General features: G+C 37.9%; 1 protein-coding gene across 2 annotated transcripts; it reads left to right on the forward strand.

Annotated features, from left to right (window-relative positions):
• Positions 1–743: 743 nt before the first annotated feature.
• LOC128265379 (homeobox protein 13) lies at positions 744–23,689 on the forward strand. Of its 2 annotated transcripts, XM_053001354.1 has the most exons (5): positions 744–1,118; positions 20,853–21,284; positions 21,645–21,919; positions 22,834–22,959; positions 23,020–23,689. In XM_053001354.1, the coding sequence occupies exons 1-5, from the start codon at positions 1,098–1,100 to the stop codon at positions 23,270–23,272; spliced, it is 1,107 nt and encodes a 368-aa protein (XP_052857314.1). In that variant the 5' UTR covers positions 744–1,097; the 3' UTR covers positions 23,273–23,689. The 2 variants fall into 2 exon arrangements, with proteins under 2 accessions (XP_052857314.1, XP_052857313.1); XM_053001353.1 differs by having other exon boundaries at positions 20,853–21,919.
• Positions 23,690–24,394: the final 705 nt, after the last annotated feature.

Genomic DNA, 24,394 nt, shown 5'->3' on the forward strand with positions numbered 1-24,394 from the left:
AATAATTTTCGGTTTTTTTGTGAACATTTTACGATCACATATCAGCTATACGAAAACGGTTAGATCAATTCGAAAGCTGATCAAGAAAAAGTTAAGTTAACTGTGCAAACCAGTTTAAATCAATTTAGTAATTCATTTGTATTATTATTTTTGAAATTCTACAAGTACCGTGTAGAACAATTACGCCATTAATGTTATTTAGGTTTTGTAGTTATTTCATCCAAATACTCCAAATTCCATTACCATAAAATAACATTCTAGGAAAAAATTAACAAAGTTTATGCCACTGTTTTAATTCTTTGCGATGTTTTTATCTTTGGTTTAGAAATGTCAAGTTGGTTTATATAACAACTATGTAACTAATAATATTATAATAATATTAATATTGTTATTAATTTTTATTGTAAGCACATGTATATAACATTTTTATCAGAAATTAATTTTTAATATTGTGTTGCTAAGTTTGGATAGTATTTGGTTAACTCAAGTAACTCCAGATTTAAGCAAAAACTCTTTCTTATATTTGTTGTTTTTAAAACAAATATTTTTATGTTTTATAATATAATATTATTAAAAGTTCATAAAACCAGACCCAAATTAAGCTTGAAATAAGTAGAGTCTTTCATCCCTGGTAAATACTGAAAGTCAGTTTGGTATTTTCGATAGACATGGCGCTGGCGTTATCGATTGTCCGGGGAGCTTTAGCGCTGTGTTTGTGTTATCGTCGGTTGCACTCCACATTCTTCGTCTCGTTTTGGTTTTGCCACCAGTTGTGTTTTCGATTGCTCTGCGTGCTGGTCGCTCCTCCAAAAGTCTCCGATTCTACGATTCTACAATTCTTCGCGCCTACTCCAACTCCTATTCATCCGCCTGTTTTGATTGTTTGTTTTCCTCGCTGCACTTTTTGCGCGCGCGCAACCGCCGATAAACAGAGAAAAATTAGGAGGAAATCTGAAAGTGCAATTTCAATAGACGATCCCGTGAATGTGTCGCAATTGAAACATTTATTTTCGTCTCTTTTTTTTTTTGTAAAATTTTGTTCTGTTAAGTGTTAAAACGCATCTTTGCAGCCAACGCCAAATAAACATTTGATCAAAATGCAGCAGAAAGTTGAAGAGGTTAGTAAATTCTACTACCAAAAGTATTTAAAAATCTCAGTAAATAATTGCAAATATTCAAAATTAATAAACATTAAAATTTGAAATGATTTCCAAATTTTTATTTATTCTACCTCATAATGAAATAATTCATAATTTATTTTGAATATTTATTAAATCAAGATTTAGTATACAAAAAATATAAAAATAACGTATAGAAGACAAAAAAAATTCGGCAGAAATTGTGAATACTTTCTTTTGCCTGCATGCGTTATAAATGTATAAACAAAATAACAATTCTATTACAAATGTTAAGATTCAGTTGGTACACAGTACCCTTAACTGCTTGTGTATTACTTGTGAATTCTTCTCATATTTAAATGATATGGAAAATGTGAATATCTAATTGATATCGTGCTGTTTTAAGTTGGGTGTATTATTTCGTATTTTCTCCGCTATTTTGTTTCTGTGTATTTGGCTTCTTTTCCTTTTCATCCTCCTCTCCCTCCTTCTCTTCGTCTCCCTTTTACTGTATTTCATTGAACTTAGTACGCCCCCGATGCTGCGCAGTCTCAGTTGGCGTCGCTGTCGACGTCGCAGTCGGCGTCGCTGCCGCTGTTCTGCCGTGACGTTCCATTGACTGATTTTCCTGACTTTCCGCAGAAATAAAAAAAAAAAAATTAAAACCAACAACAACAGAAACAACAGGCAAAACAACAAAGCCAACACCAATAACAATGCTCTGGCCACAATTGTAAAATGGTTTTGTTTGGTTTTTCATTTACATGTTGTTGTTCTTTTAGTCTTTTAGTCTCTTTTTTTTTTTTTTTGGTTTTTCTTCTTCTTCTTCTTCATTTACCCACAGGTGTGCATGTGTGTTCCCCATTGTTGTTATTGTTGTTGCTGCTTTATTTGCACAGTTGGCAACGTTTTGTGTTTAATATATTTTTGGAGCCGTCTTGATCTTTCTTGGGGGCCAAAACCAAAGTCATGGTAAGAGCTGTGAAATTTAGTGATCGCCATTGTTTGGACTCCAATTCTCGTAGTACTCCACCTCCACCTCCTCGTTCTCTCTTTTTCTCCTTTTTTTTCCAAGATGAACACATCAAGATCATGAAGAATTAGGCCTTAAGTCCAAAAGTGTGCCACAAATGTCATGTTCGATAAACAATCTGTTCCCAAAACTTACACATCACGGAAAAAAAAAGAAAAACAAGGGATATGTATATTTTAATTTATTGTTCATGCGAACTATATATAAGAAATCAAAAAATGTAGTCTGTAATATCAGAATAAAAAGACAAATGGATCTGTAAATATCTTTGGTTTAGCAGAAGACAAAATAAATTTGATAACTTTATGTCGTTGTTAAAATGTTATATTTTAACTTCAGAGTATATGAAATGAATGACGGGAACAATAATTGACAGCAGAAATATAGGAATATTCCGAAACATAACAGCTATAAAACGATTATTATATCTCTATTTAATTTTATAAAGTTGAAGCTTAATTTCTCTATGTTTCAAAACCCAATAATACCATTTAAATACGTTATTCTACATTAAATGTAATTAATTAAACATTAAAAATTAAACATTTTTAGGCAAAAAAAAAACAAAAGAAAATAATAAATAATAAAAACCGTCTTAACAGCTGTTTTGGCAGCTCACTAAACACCCGAGAACCCCAAAAAAAACGATGATTCGTTTTTAAAAACCAACCAAAAGATGAAACACGGAATCAAAAAGGCTAAAAAAAATGCCTTTTTGGCCCGGCCAATGCCAGTTGCAAGTAAAAGTCGAAAAACCTGTAGATACAAGACCGCGGAGGGGGGAAACGTTGAGCGAGATGACTGTCCATGACCCAAATAAAATGCCTCAAGAATTGCAATGGACAAGTCGACAAATGATCGAGGGGGTCGTACACGGAGGGGGCGATGCAGGGGCTGCCACCTAGAGGGGAAGGGGGATACATGGTCAAGTGATTGAGACTGGCTGATTGGCCATGGCAGCGGATTGAGCTCGAGGATCTCCCCGTTGCGATTCAGGCCAAGCTGAAGATCTGCACTCGATCACCAGTCCGTTTGAGAGGAGCGTTAAGAAAAAAAGATATGAAGAACACAAGTCTAAGTCTCAGAAATGCAGACTCAATTCCTGCTTAACTTGGATACACAATGCTCACTTTTTCACCACCTCTGCTTAAGAAGACTTTTTCATTTTCTCATTAACGTTAAGAAATTAATTCTAAAATGTACATATATACCATTTATTTTCAAATGATAATTCGGAAACATTTATTAAAAGTCAGCATCCAAGAAGCAAAGCAACCAAAACAAAGCTGCACTTATGCCATTTGCCTTTTTGATATAAACCAAAATGTTTACAAATTTACATTTGAGCAATAACGTTGTCTAAACCTTTTAAACATATTATTAATTAAAACTCACAGTTATGTTTGATTTATTATCAATAAAATTCGGATTTCACAATAATATATTATATATTTATTGAGCATCTTCACTTGTTTTTTCCCAATTTCCTTGTACAATTTTTCCAATTTTGCTGCGAGAAATGCCACAAAAAAAAACAAAAAAATGAGAAGAAAACCCCCAAAAACCGGTTAGAATTGGATGCATCATTTCTGGTTGTTGCTCGTCTATTCAAATTTCGCTTTTTTTGCGCATTGCGGACGCAGACAGCGGTAGTAAGATTTTCCCGTCAATTTTACCCGTTTGCCAATCGAAAGTAAAAATGCCCGAAACCGGTCAGCCAAACAACCAAAAGCGCTGTGAGATCCTGACACCAGCTTGATAAATGCCTAATGAATGTCTTTATGCAGCTTCGCAGTCAATAAAAAGTTAGTAAAAAATGAAAATTACCCAAGTCGAAAAACATAAACATAATTATTTTGGTGGAGGTTGGAAAGATGGGCTACCTGCTCTTGTTAAAACGCCCCAAAGCGGCTACAAGGAAAATGTTTGAAAGCGGCGATCGAGGTGGACAAAAGCCAAAAGCCAAAAGCCGTATCGGAGCGAACCGGACCGGAATCCGAAGAACCCGAAATCCAAAATCCAAAACCCAAAACTCCCAATGTAATTACACATAAACGCAGATGGCTAGATGAAAGAGGGGGATTGCCGAAAGTAACCTCTCGAAAGGTGGGAGAGATGGCCCAAAGCCAAATGAAAAACGCAAACAGCAAGCAGCAAACGCAAACGCAAAGTACGCTAAAAACCAAATAACTTGAAAACCGAAAAATAACAAAAATAAAACAAAACCCGAAACATGTCGTGCGTCGATCGCCGAAGGGGTGGGGAGAAGGTGGGGGTCAATGTCTGGGTTCAACGACTCCTGACCCCTGGCAATCTGAAAAAACAAACAGAGAAAACCCCAAAAACAACGGTTATTATTGAAGCACTCAAACCGAAAAGATGCGAGATATTATCTCGAAAACTGGAGCAGTTGAAGGTGGCCAAAGAGAAGATATGGAAAACTAAGCAAAGCAAATGGACTCATGGTGCCGAGAATCATCCGCAGTCGGATAACTTAATTATCTACTAATTATAGGTGGCCAAGACAAACTGCACACTATATGTAAATCTGGAAATGGAGCCTAAAAGAAAAGCAGTCATGAAACTACTTCACTTTAATCCATAGCTTATAATATTTAAGATAATTTGTAGATCAACATTTGGGGTCTTTAATTGATAGAACCGTATTTTTATTAAAGGAAAAGTTTAAAATAGTTTCAAAATAAAACTTTGGCTAAAAGTGAAAAGCCACTAAAGAATTGTTTTTTTTTTTTTTTAACGACTGTCTAGTTTTTATCATAGATTTGATTTTGATTAAATAAAATGTAGAACTTATTGGCTATACAAATAACTAATGGATCTTAAGATTCACAATGAAATTTGATCGCAACTGATCAATCATTTTAGCCCATTACAGAATTTATAGGTTCTTGGTGATTAATTAATGATCCTCCATATTCTAAGCAAATCCATCATATTTTGTATTCTGAAGTGCTTTCCATCCCAAAGGTGAACTAGAATAAAACCGTTCGACAAATGATTTTTCAAGTATCTTATAATGGCTAGCCGTAAATCTGATTACCTTCAAAAATGTTCATAAATTTGTGTTAAACGGTTAAGGCATTTGGTTACTCCCCAAAATTGCCGTAAGCCTTCTGGGAAACCCTTAGCTCTTTCTTTTTTTTCTGGGAACTTTCAATTGCATCTGGGGGCCAGATCTTCACCACCATTTCGACATTTCGAGTGCAACGGGGCTGTTGCCTGATGCCTGCTGCCTATGACCACAAAACAATGGCAAATAAAACAAATATTATGCATCATAAATTTCACCGAACAACTAAACAGTAATAGAAACAGAAACAAAAACAAAAACCGGTTCCCCTCAGTTCTGGCAATGAACTCAAAAGGCAAAGACCCAGACCCAGACCCAGACACATAATCTTAGACTCTCAGATGCGATGCGATGGTGATTTACACGAGGTGTAAAAGCGAAATGCTCACCGATTACGAAATCGAATAAGTCCCACATTTCCGAATCTGAATAATAATAGTAATAAGACGGTCATAAAACATTTCGGCCGATTAGAAATTCAAATGAGGGGGGCTGGCTTTCTGGCTGGCTGTGTATGTTTCTTATGAAAAGTGAATGTGAATGCGACGACCGTTAGGATTGAGGCAAGCGTTTAACTGCCCCCCAACAATGCAATGTTTTCCTTTATATTCAGACAGCTATGTTTTCGAAAGTGATTTGAACTACATTTAATGCGGCAATCCCCAACGATGCCCGAGCGAACAAAATGAAACCAAACTAAGGCAAACCAAAAGCATAACCCAAACCAAAACCAATACAAAAACCTAATACCATACCGATGCAGTCGACGCGTACCGTACAGTACCGTTGGCCGGCTGATATAATTGCCGGCCGCAAGTCGATTTTATAACTCGAAACGACTCAACTCAACTCAACTTAACTCAACTCAACCCGGCCAGAAATCAATTTGCCATAACCCAAAAACCGTGTCAATCAAAGTGAAAGAAGTCATCGCAAGTCATCGCAAATCGTCGCTGTCGATTATCTCACAGATACAGATTCCCGATTGTAGCGACCATAACACATAATTGCTAATAAATAGTGCGCAATTAGTAAACCAATTGATCGTACAGATACCACAGACGAATTGATTCGATGTCATTGGCTGTAATTTCGGCGCGACTTACTGATCCACGATCGCTGATTAGCCGGGTTTAGTTATACGTTTCAAAAATTGATTTTTCGCCATGGTACTGAGTTGCAGCATGACCATACACAGCAAGAAATTTGTATGTTATATACAGAAGTACAAGTGTACTTTTGATTTTGCATTTGCAGTTTATGGAAAAATATAATTGATTAAGAAAATACAAACGGATTGGTGAGGGAAATATATCGGTTCTAAGCACACACCTACACTGCAGTTTAAATGTTTGTTTACAATTTGAATGCCTTAGCCATATTGGTTGGGTGACTGCGTTGAATTCATAATTTTTTAGGTTTAAATTAAATTTCAAAAGTTTGTTATTTGAAAATTAAATACTTAAAAAAGATTAATATAATATAACCTTGTTAATGTTTTCAGTTATCCTTATTTTTTGAAAAATTAACTTCTCTTCATAGTTAATGGTGAAATTTTAAATAAAACCCGAGCTGATTTTCTTACCGTGTGACAACGGAAATCGGGTGGCCAGCTGATGAAAGATGCACTGCAAGTCCCCAGATCTTTTCCATTCTTTTCTCATGATCGCTTCGCTTTGAAAGTTGTTTTCCTCAAATCAACTCAACTTAACTCAAATCAACTCGTAGCAACTCACCCCATCCTCCATCCTCAGCACTAGTCATCGAAGAAGAACGTGCAGGAGAAATAATGAGATTTTACATTTTCTTTTTCTAGAAAGTTTATTTCTCTTCTGCACAGCCTGGCCTTTTTTCAATTTTCTCGCTTATTGTTTTGCCAGTTGTTCAGATCTGTTTTTCTGTGGCGGAAGAAGGAACTTGGTAAGACGGGGAAGATGCAAGTTCATCGCCGCAGATGTCATGCGTATACATAACTTGCAGTTTTTCAATTACCATTTGATTGATTGCTTTCGGGAAGATAAAAAAGGTTTTGCCTAGCCCGTGTGAGAAATGTCAGTTGAAGATGGCCTTGTTTTTGCGCCTAACATCGACTCATATGTTTTCGATCAGTTCTCAAAGATAAAGAAGAGTTTTTGTTGAGATGATATTATGTATATCAGTCTCCAAAAAGGGGGACAAATGCTTGATTCAATTTTATAAAGATGTCACGTTTGCTAAGTATTCATCAGAAATGATACTAGATACTTTTAAGATGATAACATCAGGAACTTAATGTGACACGTAACACATTTATTATATAAACTATAAAGAGCTTTTATAGAAACAAAATCCTAATATTGTGAACAAATTTAGCCTGACTATTTGATTAGTGCATAACTCTTTAATTAAATATCTTTTAGCTTGTTTTCTAGTTTTAAGATATATATAGTTGTGTCCAGTAAACTTGTTTTGGCGTACAAATAAATAAATAAACAATAACATAAGGTTGTATAATAACAGTCATGGAAACAATCAGAGTTATCAAAGCCCCGTAAGAATTGTTATCTACTTAAATACAAAGACGCAAATCGACCTGTGACAAAGTTAAATCATTCAGGCTAAGATAAAGACGACATGTTGCGTCGGTATGGCATGTCATGGAAAATATTGGAAATTCAAGAAACTTTCCCCCACCCAAGGGTTCAATGTGTCGACTTCTCAGGCATTTCGCTCATAACTGGGCGCTCCCAAACCAAAAACCCCAAGCCCAAACCCAAACCCAAACCCAAACACTTTCCACTCCATTGTCTGGGGGCCGCGTGGTATTGATAAAATAAGCCCCCGGTTCGGCCCGGTGACCTACCACAATTTCTGTTCGTTTCGGCGATGTGATTTGCATGGCAACCTTAACCCATTGGCACCGATGTGCACTCTCTCTTTCAATTAGCCCGCCGGCTGTGCATTTTCACAGGCTTCGAACAAATGCCAGCCAGCCGGCAGAAATATCAATTAGATTGTCGGCAGAGGAGCCGAGCCGCTTTCGATTGCATGTCGGATCGTTGGGTGGGCGGGCGTCCGAGAAATGGTAGATAGGTATGGTATCCATAGGATCCCCCCATCCCCACTGATGCATTTTGTTTGCTCGACTTGCTAACATTTTGTGCTACTTTACATTTTTCCCCACACACACACACAAATGATGAGGCATATTGCATATCTGATGGATGGATAGTTGGATGGATAGTTGGATGGATGGATGGGATCTTTCTTTTCACACAACTCTGCAAAGCTGATGGTTTCTATTGCCTTTCGACTGCGAAAATTTGAATGAAAGCGAGGGACAAGTGTCAATGGCAGACGTTGGCAAAAGCGTGTCGCAATTTCCACCATCAAATCTAAAAAACCCACTAAACAATGGGCCGTGGCTGTACTTTCTCCGATTCAAATTGAATACGGCCAAAGTATGGAACTCTGTGTATGGTATGGTATATGGATGGCATGGCGTGAGAGTCGCCAAATTAGTGGTCCCAAGTGCAAATGCAATTGACTTGATTGAACCGTAAGTCGAACTGCAAACCCTGCACGTTGGTTTACCCACAGATATCGCCAGCTCTTTATAAGTCAAGGTTCTATTGACGTGCGGCTTATTGAATGATAAGCTCTATTATCAACACTGAATATATTAGCGATAAGGCTTAGTCAGCCCTATACCATGCACATTCCATAAAAGAAATGCTAGTGTTCCATTGCCAACTTTGGCAATTCATCAATGTCAAGGTGTTATTTGTGGGCGGGGCTGGGGGCTAATTAGCATATGGCTGGCTTTCAGGGCATTAAGTGTCGCTTGATAAGGCCCATTAGCCGGAAATGTTATATACCATTTTTTGGAGAAACCAAAAACCTTCAATTTTTATACTTATTCATATGGCTATAGGCTTATCATGTTTCGTAATCAATAAGTATTCATGACATATGGATCCAATTCATATTGTACCATATCTGTTGTTATATACTGCAAATATGTTGTAATATTTTTATATTTTTACTGATGACGTCAAAAAAATTAAACGTAAGGCATTTTTTTCCAAATTTTATACGCTTAAACATGGTTGTAATTTATGATTTGAATACAATACCCACCCACATTTGCCACAAAGTATTTCCCACTCCTATTCAATTATCAAATAGGTGCACACCGCAAATAGAACGCCAGCAAACAGAAACAGTATAATATTAATGAAATCAGCGACTTTATCTAATCGAAAAGCTCCATTAGCCAAGCAATATCATTCCGCGAAGAGAGCAATATTTTTCCAATTAATGCTCAGACGTTAAATAAACCTCCAGATTTATTACGTATTAAATAAAAAGGTAAAATTGTTATACCGTCCTTAACAACGCCCAATAGTGTATTTCTTGGGCCTGAGAGGAGTTTGATAAAGTTTCCAACCACGATGACTCAATTTGTTAACTGAACTTGAATGTCAGCCCGCCTGCAAGTGTGGGTTATATATATCGATAACGGAATGATAGCTGATAGCGCATATCAGTCGTAATTTCCTCCATACACTCGTTTGCTTATAAGCGTTTGGGTAAAGTGTAAATTGGTATATGGGCACCTGCTAGGGGCGCCAAGCTCTTCAGCTCCCCGAACCTTTCGGCATAAACATTGCATCAGGCCGTGTAAGTACATGGTGGTGCTATTCTACTGGTGGTGCCTGCCGTTCAGGGTGCTGGTGGATGGTGGATGGTGAATGGTGGTGGTGTTGGTGCTAAACAAACTAAATAACAAGTGGGGAATGTCGGCAAATGGAGCAAAGGAAAACTGAAAGCAGATAAGATACTTTGGCAATTTGTTGTTCCTCCTGCTTTGGCCGAAAGTAATTGAAAATGCCGTTGCCAATTATAAATGGCAAGGTGACTCAGGCAGTGCAGCAGAAACGTGTATTTCACCGGCTCGTCCCGGTGCTTTACTTTACCAAATTTATTGGAGAAAAAAACTTTAAAATTCGATCTCAATGGATTAGTACCACTTTGTTTGCCATCCCAGTTATGTCTATAATAGAAACAAAGACTTCTTCTTTGTGGCGCTCTCCAACATAGGGCTTTAGGATAATTAACCGTCTAACTAAAGTTATACCCGAAATTAAGTCAACTTATAGTCGTCAATGTCTTTATATATCGTATCACAGCTGATTAAAAACCATGGCTTAATATTTGTGGCGCCCACGGATGGACCTTAAGTATGCTAGCAAGGACTTTCACATAATTTATGGGTCAAACTGAATTTAGCATTGATATTTAAACGGCAGTAGTTGTCAAATGTCTTTTCATATAGACAATTCTCCCCAGTGGATTGCATAACACACTCGACGAGCAGTATCAAAGTATCAGGTCTCGTGCCATGCAGTTTATGGCCGCCTTTCCGTAATGAAGCCATTTCCACAGTGCGAGCATTTCCGCTGCTACTGCTGCTGCCACCTGCTGCTGCAAAATACCTCAAATGCTGCTGTCCAGCGTTCGTATTCGCATTTGTATAACAATGAGTGACTGGGTGTTTAACGGTCGCCGCATTACCACTAAGTAGCTCCGCCATCGTCACATCGCCTGTCACACAAACATGGTAACATAAATAAGCCAGCGGAGACAGTTGGCCCCCATCCATTTCGAATGGAGCATAAAAAAAAAAGAGTCACAAACTTGGACTCTGCCGTCTGGCTTTGCATTTGCATTTCCATTGGAGATTTCTGCCTTTCGCGTAATTTATCTCTGACATGATTTGGCAATTGTCTCTCCAAAGTCGCTGCTAGTCTAAAAGCCACCATGGTGAGTTGTTGTCAGAAACCGACGTCTGCAACTCCATTTTGTTCCTAAAGCGTGGGAAAGACATTCCCACGTTTGTTATGCTTGTTATAAGTACATTTAACTAAATTAGAGTTAGATATTGTTATTGTTTCAACACTCGGGTTGTTTTCGCTAGCGAATTTGTGAAGGTGTTGGCGGTTTAGGTCTCAAGTGACCTAGTTTGTACGTTTTGTTGGAGGAAACCCACAAATCTAGGAAATTAGCTAAACACTGTTATACTGATCTCCATAAATCTGTTATACAAACAAATTATACAAATGTCACAAAAATTAAGGTTCGGGCCATTGTGTAAAGAGTTATAACTAATAATAATTTTGACCTATAAGGAATTTGAGTTAATAAAGCAATTCTGATACTTCAAATAAAATTGAGGAAATAAACTTAAGAACTGTTATACCGAACTCCGTAAACCTGTTACTTATAGAGACTTTGAACTAGCAAAATTCTGCTAAAGCAATTTGTGTTTCGGTTATCTCTGATAAAGCATCGACTATCTATTACTAATAAGTAGCAATATAAAAATTAATTTATTACCATTATAAATGGATTTGCTTTGCCATTGATTTTGCGCTAGCCAATGTCCAATAGGAATTATCTATATGCACCATCAGAGAAATTCTAAAGAAGTGCATACTGCTATAATACAAATTCAGCGACGTGGTGAAAGGTAACAGCGCTTTGATAAATTTCCATAGCACTTTGTCTTAATAAGTATGCACAACCTTTCACGAAAAAAAAAAAAAAAATAAAAATTAAGAAAACGGAATGCAAGGTGGCAGGGGAGGCGGTAGGGAAAACATAGAAATAGCCCAGCGACGATAATGATAATGATAATGATAATTTTTACGATCCATGCCAACACTGACGGGGCAGCGGACAAAGTATGACGCTTATAAAGTGCAGTTAGCATGTCTTAAATACGTCTAAACAGTTTACCGTTGGCAGTTGGCAGTTGGCTGTGGCTAAGCGGCCGCTAAATGTCATAAATGCGGACAATGGACAGCAGAGATGGACAGACGGCATCGGCGCATTTCATTCATGAAATACAAGTGAATGAAAAAAGAAAACCGCTGCCCATTCATTTCGGCTCAAGTTCAGCTCCAGTGGGTGTGGATCAGATAGGATGGGCTTTTATCGGTTGTTGTTGGGACTTGAACGCTTAACGGTCAACTGTCTGAGCTGGAAAATTACCAAACCCGTTCAGAAACGCGGGCCATTGTCACGTCTTAAGTGTTGGCACTTTCTCAAGGCAGTCCGTGAAAATGGTTTCGCTTTTAATCAGCCAAAAACTGAGGTAATTCCAGCCTGTCACACAGGCAGCACCCATGTAGTTACCCCATCGATCTCTGTTTGTTCCGTTTCCAAAACAAAAATAAATACGGAAAATACAGAAAATACAGAAAATACGGAAAACAAAAAACAAAAAACAGAGCAAATATCTAGAGTGCGAACAAAGCAAGTCAATTAACTTTGCCCGTGTATCTTGTATCTGAATTGCGTCTATTTGTCCCAACCGTAAAAGAATCTTGTGGATGGTCGCGGCTCACCGACAAAGCGTTTCGCAAATATTTGCCATTGTCTTGGCGTACATATTTCAATCAGCCAGCAGCGACACAATATGAAACACAGTTTCAATTACAACAGCCAGCGCTGTGATCTGGCCAGCAGAACAATCACCAGATGCCCCCAGGTAGTGCACTGAAAAATATACCAGTTAGTTGACAATAAAGAAGCTTTAGAACATACTTTCCAACATAAGAAATCACTATTTAGACATTGCGATTTAAATCAAAATTGAATCAATACATTGAATTGGATTAAAATATTATAGATCAAATTGTATTATGTATGTTCTCCTTAAAAAGAAAACTAAAATCCAAAAAATGTTGTACTTTTATACGAGAAAAGAAAACTTGATAGACACAGTGGTATTTTTAAGTTGATCATGGTATCACTTAAAACTTTTCTTTCTGTGTGCTCTGTATCTTTTACGTGCTTCGCGGAGCGCTCCAAGTTCAAACACGCAACTGTCAGCTGCACTTACAGATGCAGATGCAGATGCAGATACAGATACAGATACAGATACAGATAGAGATACATGTGTATACCTGTCTTGTTCTTTGGGTCTGGCGCTTCTTGGCACATTACTACCCATTACCATTGCTCCGCGTGTCAATGGCCCAGAGCCAGAGCAGCTGGCTCTGCATTTCGCAGTGGATAGATGACATAATGCCGGACTTCCACTTCGCCTTTGCCTTTGCCTTCGCCTTAGACCTACAAAAAGATACTATATGTATGTATGTATATGCAGATACAACCGATATGCTGGGCACGTTTTGTGGGTCTGGTCGGCGGCATCGACATCGGCATGCAGCTCTGCTCTGCTCCACTCCGCACTCGGGTGACATAATTTGTCTGGTTTTGTTTTGTATTTTTTGATTTCGTTTCCTTTTGCCTGCACCGGTGATATTGTTATGGCTTTTTCTGCGGATTGCACATTTGGTTGGGTAAGTGCTCCAGTTGAGTGGCCAGGTCTTTTTTTCTGCATAGTAAAAACTTGATATTGCAGCTCTTATACATCATTCATACCGCTTATTAAATGTATGTTTAACTAACCATATTTTGTGCCAATCTTTACTAATATATACACAAAAAAGTTATATCCGAATTGAGGTTTGAATTAAACGAATATAAAATAATTAAAAAGTACAAGGACAATTTTTAATTTAATAGGTTTGTTTGATTACATGTTATTTGTATTTAATATTATGTTATTTTGTTATTAATTTATTTTAGAACGAATATAAAATAATTGAAACGTACAAAAGATATTGTTATTTGGATAAAATATAGAGTTCATTAAATGATCTTAGGCACAAAATAATAATTTGAAAATATTGAAAATTAACCAATTATAACTATATTTCGTATCTAGATACAACTTTTAAAATGTGAGTGAAAAGGTGCAAAAAAAAACCGCTTTTACTTCTGCAAATACAATTTGTGTGTGTTAAACTAATTTGTGGTGACTCCCATTGAGTTTTTTTTTACTGCCACGAGAGTTCTGTGGAACTAGAGCTGGGCCAATAAAATAGTTCCGCCCAAGATTTCATTTAGTTTTTGACTGTAGTTCCCCGGACTAACTTGCCGTAGATACGGTATGAATCATCCGCCGTATCTGTGTCTTTAGAGCTGAGTGGACTCCCGTCAGCAGGCACTTAATTTAATGACCGACTAACTAACGAACTGTCCGGCGCCAATAAAAGCTGGCCAAGACCGACAACCGAAACCAAATTAATGGCCAAACAATTCGCAATCAAGCCGCCGAATGCCGAAATGCTGAAATTGAAAAAGCAAACTGTAGTTCGAGCCCCTGATTTGGCCAGGTCACGCATTGTTGGCCAAAATAAAGAGGCCAAACCGAAACCTGGAGGAGCTGGGAAAAAAAGCAAAAAAGTGATCGAACCGTTGGGCTTTTTATCAGCAGTCGTTCGCTTATCGCGAATTCATTTTGTTAAGCACATACACAGAACCTTTCGGTTCAATATAAGATAAGGTTCGAATGAAAAGCCAAAGCCGCACGAACTGTTTGCCCGCCAATTGCGCACAGTATCTTTTAGCACCCAATATTAAACCACCCACCACCCACAATCCTTAGATCGACCCCCCACCCATTTGTCCCATTTTTGGCCATTTTTGTGGGCCTGCTTTCGCGTTGTTGACCAATTTGCTCAGTTTGCTAATGGAGCGCCCAGAGCTCTGGCGACGTGACTATGGCCATCATTTTGGATATCAGTTTTTCTTTGTTTTTCTTTTCGTTTTTTCTCGCCATTTTTTTTTTTTTTTGTTTGGCCAACATCTTTTTGTGGCATGGCATGGCATGGCATGACAAATCTAATGACAGCCATCGCCGCAACGGTCCATTCTTAATGGTATTGGTAATGCTAATGATATGGCGTCATAATTGACACATGCTCCAAGTGCATCCGCCTTTGATTTCCCCCAGCGATTATCTCTCTCTCTTTCTCCCTCTCTCTCTCTCTCTCTCTGCCAGACTGTACTATATACAATATAGTGTTGATCACGATTTGCTATGGGTAGGAAAAAGAAAAACTGGGTCGATCGGATCGTGGCTAAATCAGTGCTTAAAGCTTGTCGATGGTACAGGCACAAAAGTTGGCCAAAAAGATAATGGCATTGGCAAATACCTTTGATGTGTGTTCGTGGAAATTGAAGGTCTCAAATCGCATATATGTATATTTATCTTCAAATTAGATTTATAAACTTAGCAATTTCCATTGATGGACTATAACTGCAGTAAGCATAGATGTTGATAAGTCTTTTAATGGCTTTGATTACTGTTTCATGAAATGAATGAAAATCAGCTTAGGTATGAAACAATTAAACAATTAAAATACATTTTCCAGGAATATTATAAATATATTTTGTAAATTAAATTAATAAACTTTTTTAATAAACAAGTTTGTTATGATAGTTGGGAACTCAAAAGATGACAAACTCCATAGTTTTTAAATTATATAAATTTCTTGGTTAATGGTTAGACGAATACTGCCCTTAATAATAATAAAGTAATTGAATGATCATTAATAAATTAGCATTCGGTCATTATACCGCGAAATGATGTATCAGTTAATTCTAAGCACAGGATATGGCACCAATTGTTTTTTGTTGGCCTATGTTCCAATTGCCAAAAATGTTAAGTACCGCCCTTTGTTTGCATATTCACAGCATGCTGTATCTTTTTGGCGTCAATGCGGTTGGGTTTTTTGTTTTGTTCGGATTGTGCTTCTTCATTGTTGATTTGAACATTTTTTTTGCACGCTTCAGCTGCAACTGCGGCGGTCACTGAGGAAAACGCTAAATGAATTGCCCCAAATACGAGTGTTGTACGCGATGATCACGAAGGTGATGATGACGATAATGATGAACGTTATGCTAATGCTGATCGCTCGCCTGTAAACGACGTTGACGTCGACGTCGGCAGAGCAGCAGCCCAAGCAGAGCAGATAAGATTATACTGAACAAAATTCAAGATCACATTGTAACTTGATCTGAACTTCGCTAAAAGTACCAAAATATTTAATTCACTCGTCGATTTTAGAACCAGTTTCCTATTGATTCATTTTACGGTCATGTTTTGTAAAGAAAAGCTATTACATTTGTTTTTAAACGAAATCGTCAACTTTTTTCAAACTGAAATAAACTTCATATCAATAAGTTTGTTTTTCATGTTGCAAGAAATTAAAGCAATTTAAACTTTTTTTTTTTGGAAATTAGTTTAAGACGCGAATGTATTATAAGTCAAAATTTTTTTAATGGTCGAAATTTGGTACAAAACTTAAAAATATTGACAATTCAAATTGCATTTCATATTCATTACATTTTCTAGAAATACATCTTTAAATGTAAGAAGTATTTGTATTTAAAATGAGCAAAACGAATAACGGTGAAATCTTAATAAATGTTTTCTGTGTAGCTGTGTTGTTGCCAGAAGTGGATCAGTGGCCAGAAAGAGATAGAGATAGACTGAGCGGGGGAAAGAAGGAGAGAGAAAGAGGGGCGGAAAGAAAGAGCCACAGTCACGGTCACGTTTCTTGTCACGTTCTGCCGCTGTTGTTCGTTTCTTCTGCTGTTTCTCCACTTCTGTTGCTTGTACCCCCTATAATTCCGCCGATCTGGGTATACGACTTTTCTTATCCGTTAGCTAATTGATTTTCCATTTGAGGTTGCCAAAGTCAAAGGTGTTGTAAATTACTCAGACCTTGGAAACTTTCTTGGTAATTTATGTTACCTTTTTTGCCCATCCTGTGCTGTAAAGTATCGAATAGTTAATTGGTTGTTGAAGTAAAATTACTAAATATCTGTGTTTTTTACCATTAAGCTGCTGAATGGCATTTATTACATTGCTTCCAATAAATACAAATTATTTATTTACCGTAGTAATCTTTAAAATAATTTTTTTTTTAAATTCTCATGTTAAGAACTAAAAATATCTATAAATGTTGTTGCTTAGATTTGCAGTTAAATCAGCTTTGCTAAACATTAAAATCTATTATTTTTTTCATATACATATGTAGCATTAAAATTGCGATAGTAAGTTAAAGGGTTGTGAACATCAAAAGTATTAGATGCCAAATTAATATTAACTGATTAAATTTTCATTAAATTTTGGTGGATCTAGTTGGAATTGTTTAAATGCTGGGTACTTTCAAGTCCATATCCTCAGCATCTTGTTCTTATTTGTTCGTTTTTCTCATGTTTCTCATGTTGTGTTTTTCCCCCCTTGCCAATTTGCTTTTTGCTATTTGCCTCGTTTCTGATCTTGTTGTTGTCGATCTTGTCGTGGCAGCAGCAACATCAACAGCAGCAACAGCAGCAGCAACAGCAACAGCAGCAACAAATTGCGCCCAAGTCTTTGGCTTTTGTTGGCTTATTTGCTCGTTGCCTGCTTTTCGCTGTTTTCAGCTGGCTGCCTGTTCACGCGACCCATTGGGCGTTTGACCCCCGACGACTGCGGCATGCAAATGGGTTCAAACTTGGACAAGAGCCGCATGCCGCATGCCGCTTGCCGCATTCCGCTTGCCACATTCACATGAACATTCACATGCACATTCGCTGTTGCATTTGCATTTCCCCTTTTTGCGGTAAATTTGCTGGAAAAACGCGCGCCAAAAGTGACAGCCGGCCGAGGAGCGTCTGTCAACTTGACTTTAGGCAGCTGCCGCCAAAAGTTGCTGCTGTTGCTACGATATTGCTGCTACGATGTTGCTGCTGCTGCTGCCGCTGTTGCTGTTGCTGCTGCAATGTTGCTGTCATTGCACTTGGCCACCAGCATAAAACGGAAGTATCTTACATCTTTTTTCATTGCTACGTTTTGGTTGTACCTGTGTGTATACTCTTATATTGTTTTTTTTTTTTTAACAGAAAAATGGGTAGAACCCACTGCAGGAAGCATTTCCCATGGTTTTTTTTTTTTTTGTATTAATTAAACTGTGAAACGACGGGATCGCATTTCGGTTGAATGAAAAAAAAAACGGGTGGTGAAAAAAGAATATGCTTAAAAAGCATCAACACTTAAGGGCTTCAGTGAAAGTATTTAAGATATTAAATTTCCCTTACTAAATGGAAACAAATTGGCTGAGCCCTTAAAATATCATACCGTTTGGCTACATTTTGTGATAGAAAACTTAATAAACAACCTTGACAATTGGTTACCTATTTTAAAAATTTTATCATTTCAATTTTGTTGGTGAGAACCTAAGTGCATGTTTAAATTTAAAATTAAATGCAATGTTTCCCTTTGAAGTACTTATATTTTGCAACAAAAAAAAAAAACAAAATAATATTATAAATTCAATTTGAAAAGGAATCTTTTTGAAACACTATTTGCAGAATTTATTTAACTGAAATGCAAAGATCAGGGTATTTTCCACTTCGATTTCCATTGACACTTTTACTCTGTGTGCGGTTTTTAACGACGTCGTTAAACGCACATTTTGTTTCGATTCGTTGTCGTTTTGGGTGCTGGCCCAAACAATTGAGTGAAAATCTGCATCGAATCGATGAGCTACGGGCGGTGACTACATTCAGTGATTTTTTTCTGTCAACTACCGACTGTGCCTGTGACTGTGACTCAATGTGCAAGACAATATTTTATCGACTCGTACTAAACAAAACAAAAAAAAAACAAGACGATGAAGTGAAGTGAAGAAATAGCAGAAACACTTAAAGACTCTCAAAAGACAGGCACTTTCTAATGCGACAACGATGCGGAAGCCCACTGGCGACACCCGTTTGCCAACAGCAACAGCACAGCAGCAACATCAACGTAGCTGCAGCAACACACCTGCAACAGCAACATCAACGGCTAAAGAGCAGAGCACCCACATGTCGGTGTCAGAGACCCCAAGACCTTAAATGCCCCTTAAAAACCAACTCGGTGACCCGAAAAAAACTAAGGCACAACCCTTAAATGGGTCCCCTTTTCCCCAGAAAGAAAATAAAGACATATGTATAGGCGGTGGAGACCCTGTAAGTGCACGAATTATGACTGCAGGGGAAGTATTTAGCCATCAAATGGATGCTGATTGCTGTGGGAATAGTGACTTATTCAAAAGAGCCCATGAAAAGACTGAGAAAAGGAGACAAAATTATAGCTTCAATTGGTTGTGTGACTCTGATAATGACAGTTAATTGTTAAACAAAAACATGACATACATATACAACAATACTAACAAGTAATATGTTTATCATTGGAATTTTATTGATATATATATTCTTCTAACACATTTTACCATTGCTTTAATCAAACAGAAATATTAAAAATGTATTATTGTACTTTAGACTTCGAATGTGCCATTTTTTTTTTGCCTGTGCCACATTTTTCATATATTTTTAGGCCAACTACACTCATTTTGTTGTCCATGTTTTAAAACCTAATATTCAATGTAAAGACAGCCGCGTTGCGTCTTTTAATATCGCTTCACCAATAGAAGCCAATTTAGCAACACAAGTATATTTCGCGATAAGGTTTATTATTTAAAAATATTTATCTGAAAATGTTTTATAGTTTAGATGTGGCAAAGCGTACAAAAAATGGGTGAAGACTGACAAATATTAAATTATATATATAACTCAAAGAATAATTAATATATTCATGTTCTATTGAATCATAAAAATAATTTTCCCAAAATTCATACCTCTACATTTGGATGTGTTTATTGTTATGATTACAATAAAAGCTTTTCTTACCTTTTTGCTAATTTGAGACTTCTTATGACTTGGTTTACTTAAAAGAAATACAGCTGTATTATGAATTAAGTAATTCCAAAAGGTTGTTTAGCGAATTATTTCTTTGTTTTGCACACTTACTACTATTAATTTGAGCCCAGCTGTATGCGTTTATGATGACAGTAAAACCTTAATTAATTAGCCGACAAATTCCACTATGCATGTGTTCGCAGAATATAATAAAACCGCGCTGAAAGTGAGACTGCCAAACACTTTTACTCTCGATGTGTTGTTTGGTTTTTTAGTTTGGCATTTTCCGAGACCGATTCAAAAACCGCGAAAACAGAGCAACAAAGCAGTCAACGAACCGGAGAGGAATCCCGGCAACCACCCAACTTTGTTGTCGATGTCACGCACAATAATCGGCTTGGGTTACGCTTGGGTCCACTCTAAACCACTCTACTTCACTCGGGGCCCATCTGGGCCCACTGCAAACCACTGCGAGCCACTGCGAACCACTGCGAACCACCCAACAGCAATCGACGTGTGTGGTTTTTGGCCGATCATTTGGATCATTTGGGCAGCACGATCACGATCACGATCGAAGCCAATCGGATTATGCAAACAGCGGATTTGTCTCCTCCGGTTTCACTCAAAGATGCGGCTCACGGATGCGGGTGTATCTGCATCTGGCGGCTTGCAATTCTTTCGATCGAAAGTGAGTGGCACCCCGCCTCACTCCGTTATTGGTCTTTGGTTTTTGCGGCATATTGCATATTCGATTGCATGCAGCTAAGAAGTTCAAACTTGGAAGCGTAATCGGAGCTGCTCGATCACTTCCTCCGGTTCGGGTTACCAATTGCACTCGAAATAAAATAAGACCAAGTTTGTTGGCTTTTTTTTTTTTCTAAGAAAAGCTTATATTTATTATGCTTTACCTTTCTTTTAATATATTTATTTTCAAGGCTTAAAGAAATTGTTTTATATCAGTGTTTTGTTCTCTTTGTGCTTGCAGAAAATCGATCCCCTGACACGCATCCAGGAGGAGATCAAGGAGGTGGTGCGCCGCGAGGAGGAGTACCGCCAGCTGGCCACGCTCTCCTCCAGCACCACCACGACCCTCACTTCCCCCTCCGCAGCGGTGGAGTTCGAGGCGTACACGGTCAATGGCAATGGCCTTGACTTTGGCCAGAAACTGGACCGGGAGCAGGAGCAGGAGCAGGATCAGGATCAGGATCAGCATAACGAACACGAGCAGGATCAGGACCATGAGCTGGGCGTACTGGTCACGGCACAGCCGGCCACCACATCGCTGCTGCTGCCCATCGACGAGCTGTCGAACACACCATCGCTGGCCTCCAGCGTGAACAGCGGCAAGGAGGAGAGTCTGGATGGCCAGCACTCGGATGACTCGGGCATTTCGGCCTCCTCGCAGTGCAACAACAACCTCATGGCCACGGGCGGCGGCAATGCGGCCAAGCAGCCGCTGAAACTCACGGTGGTGGCACGCCAGGAGCAGCGCTACATTGGACCCAATTGCTACAATCTGACCCCAGAGCCGCCGCAGCAAAAGCTGATCACTCGCACCATTTCGACGCCCCAGCTGAGCGGTCTGCCGCAGAAGCGACAGTTTGCCTTCGGTGGCGCCACCAAGGGTGTGATGCAGCGGTTCATAGCCTCGCATGGCAAGCTGGCACCCACCAGCCCCCTGCCGCCCGCCTCTCCTATGGCCTTGAGCTTGAATTTGGCCACCAATGGTAATGGTTATGGCAATGGTTCTGCTAGTACCATCAACATCAACATCAACAACAACAGCAACAGCCAGAGCAACACCCTCAAGCTGAACACCCGCACGGCAATGGCCTTCCTGGAGTCGGGCGGTGGGTCGAGCGCCTCCTCGGTGACCTTGTCGCCGGCGGCCATCGAGCGGGACTCGGAGGGCAGGCCGCTGCGACGGGGCTATGTGCCCGTCGAGCAGAAGATCCAGCGCGAGCTGCAGGACCTCAAGTCGCGCGAATCGGAGCTGAAGCGCCTGCGCAAGATCAACAGGCAGAACACCCTGAAGGCCTCCCTCGACAAGCTGTAAGTCCTTGGCCAGGCAGTTCCATTTCTTTTTTTTTATATTAATTCTTTGTATTGAATAGAAATACCTATTGTAGAAGTTTATATATTTTTTTTTGTTTTTTATAACCTACTGTTTTTTGAATAAGCAACTTATGTTACAGTGAGAATCTGATTTGGAAAATAAGAAGTTATCACAGAAATTACTACAGTTTCAAAAAAAAAAAACTTTAAAAGGTGTCTGAAAGAATGCCACAAAAAAATAACACCGTCTTTCAGAATAAATTTCTCAGGGTTTCTGACCTAAAATATATTGTTGCATACTTATAGACACCTCAAAACCTTAGTGAGTACCTTTTTTTTGTTTTTTAATAAAAACAACAATCATTTGACAATGCAAACATGCCAACATTTTTTATTGTTCCTTTTCCTTTTTAAATGTCAATTAATATAACAAATTTTATGCTAGAACAAAAGAAATTTTGAGAAATATTCACGCTAATCTCTTTTTTATGTTCAACATTTTTTGGACCGAAAAATTAAGATTTTTTGTTTGAAACACAAAATTATAACTTTTTGCAAGAAACGTGTTTTTTAAATTGTTTTTTTTTTTTTTGTTAGTTGTAACTTGGCTAAAATTGTGCAGCTAATGAACTAATTTATCAGTTTCTATTTCTCTTCGACAAACATTTTGCTAGCATTTTCTTGCGTTTTTCATAACATCATGTTTTTTTTTGCAAAAGTGAGACAAAAATAAAATTTTTTAGGTTAAATGACAATTAGCATTCAATTAAAATTATCAATTAAAAAAATTTTTTAAACCTAATAAGAATTTAGAGAGTTTCTCAAGAGAACGTTTTTGTGGCACAGCTACAAAAAAAAGTATTGTTTTATTGTTAAATTGATAATAATAATATTTTGAATTTTTGGGACAGGCAACTCAGCACAGACGACGAGGCCGATGCGGATGACGATGATGACGAGGACTCCGAGGTGGAGCATTGCTACGGACCCGGAAAACTGCGCAGCGCCCAATCCACACAGGAGCTCGATCGAAATGGGTGAGTTGTACAGCCAAATAAATCAGAGATTAAGGACCTAAAACCTGAATTTAATTGCAGAAACGAGCAGGAGATCGTCCACAAGTCCACGGGCAATCGCAGCCTGAATGCGACCGCCTACATGGCCAATGGATTCAGCAACGGCAACGGCAATGGCAACGCCAATGGCAACGGAATGCGGCCAGCGATGTCGTTGGCCCAGCTCTGTGATCTGACGCCCGAGGAGGCGCCCTCGTCGAGGGGCCTGATCGCCCAGTGGGAGAGCCTGATCAAAAAGAATGCCGAGGTCGGTGCGGTCGAGGCGATCATCTAAGGATATCCCAAAAAAAAAAAAACATATAAAAATAAAAATAAAAACACACACACACACACACACCAACGATCTGGTGCAGAGCAGACCAAATTATTATTGTAGTGTCCACACTAATGTACTTGATCTGGATCCTCCCATTCAAACAAGTCCTCCCACTCGTCCCTTTCCTCCTGCGAAAGCTGCTTATCAACGAATTAATCTTAACGCCAACCGATGGGAATTGAAATTATAACCGAATTGAATTGCCTGTACTTAAAGCGTAATTAATTGTGTAATTTATAATATGTGTACGCGTACGTGAACTGTTCGATAACTCTGTTGTATATATAATTCTTCGCGTTTCCAGTGCGAGTACAGTCGACTTGCTTATAATTTATTACAAATCAACTATATATATACCTTATATTAATATATGTACGAAACCAATATGCGAAAACGATTTAATAAAACAATACAAAAAAAAAACTTCTAGTATAATTTATTTGAAAAAAAAAAAAACTAATTTGAGATCTACTTGAATATAATATAATGGCCAAGAATTTACTTTTATAGCGAGAATCGATAGAGTTCAAGGAGATATACAATTTTGCCATGTTTTAATGTTTTTTTTTTACATAAGTATAAGTATTAAGTGATCTGGAGCTCTATTTTGGCGAAAATAAATTGAAAGCCTTAAAATAGGCAACAAATAGTTAAACTTATTTTCATGCATGTTGGTTGCTGTCTTGGCTTATGTTATGTCTAACAGTTCTGAATTCAATGGCTGTTTACCTATTAATTAGATAATTTTCTCTCTTCATATTTCTTCATGTCAGTGTTTTTAAAAAGTTGTTTTTTTAAGCATTAAACGTACTTGTAATGTTAATCAAATTTTCATGAAAAATAATCAAACAGAAAAATATTAAAATATATTAAACTTATAAAAAGCTTTCCCACTTTCCAACGCAAGTGTTTTAAGGAGTACTACCTAGCTATAATAAATAATATAAGCAAAAATATAGCTAGTAAATATTAATTAAAGATAATAATAAGCAATGCAATGCTATCGGTATATAGAAATTATAATTCAAACTAAAACAAGTAATTTTTCTTTGCAGGTATATAAATCAATCATTTTAATTA

The sequence above is a fragment of the Drosophila gunungcola genome, unplaced genomic scaffold (assembly GCF_025200985.1).
Source record: "Drosophila gunungcola strain Sukarami unplaced genomic scaffold, Dgunungcola_SK_2 000117F, whole genome shotgun sequence".
Taxonomy (NCBI): domain Eukaryota; kingdom Metazoa; phylum Arthropoda; class Insecta; order Diptera; family Drosophilidae; genus Drosophila; species Drosophila gunungcola.

What these genes read in the sequence shown, in the direction of transcription:
- LOC128265379 (XM_053001353.1), top strand. Translation starts at nt 1,098, where the DNA reads ATGCAGCAGAAAGTTGAAGAG. An exon ending in AAGGCCTCCCTCGACAAGCT is followed by an intron (nt 21,920 to 22,833) that starts GTAAGTCCTTGG and finishes TTTTTGGGACAG; the next exon opens with GCAACTCAGCACAGACGACG. An exon ending in CAGGAGCTCGATCGAAATGG is followed by an intron (nt 22,960 to 23,019) that starts GTGAGTTGTACA and finishes ATTTAATTGCAG; the next exon opens with AAACGAGCAGGAGATCGTCC.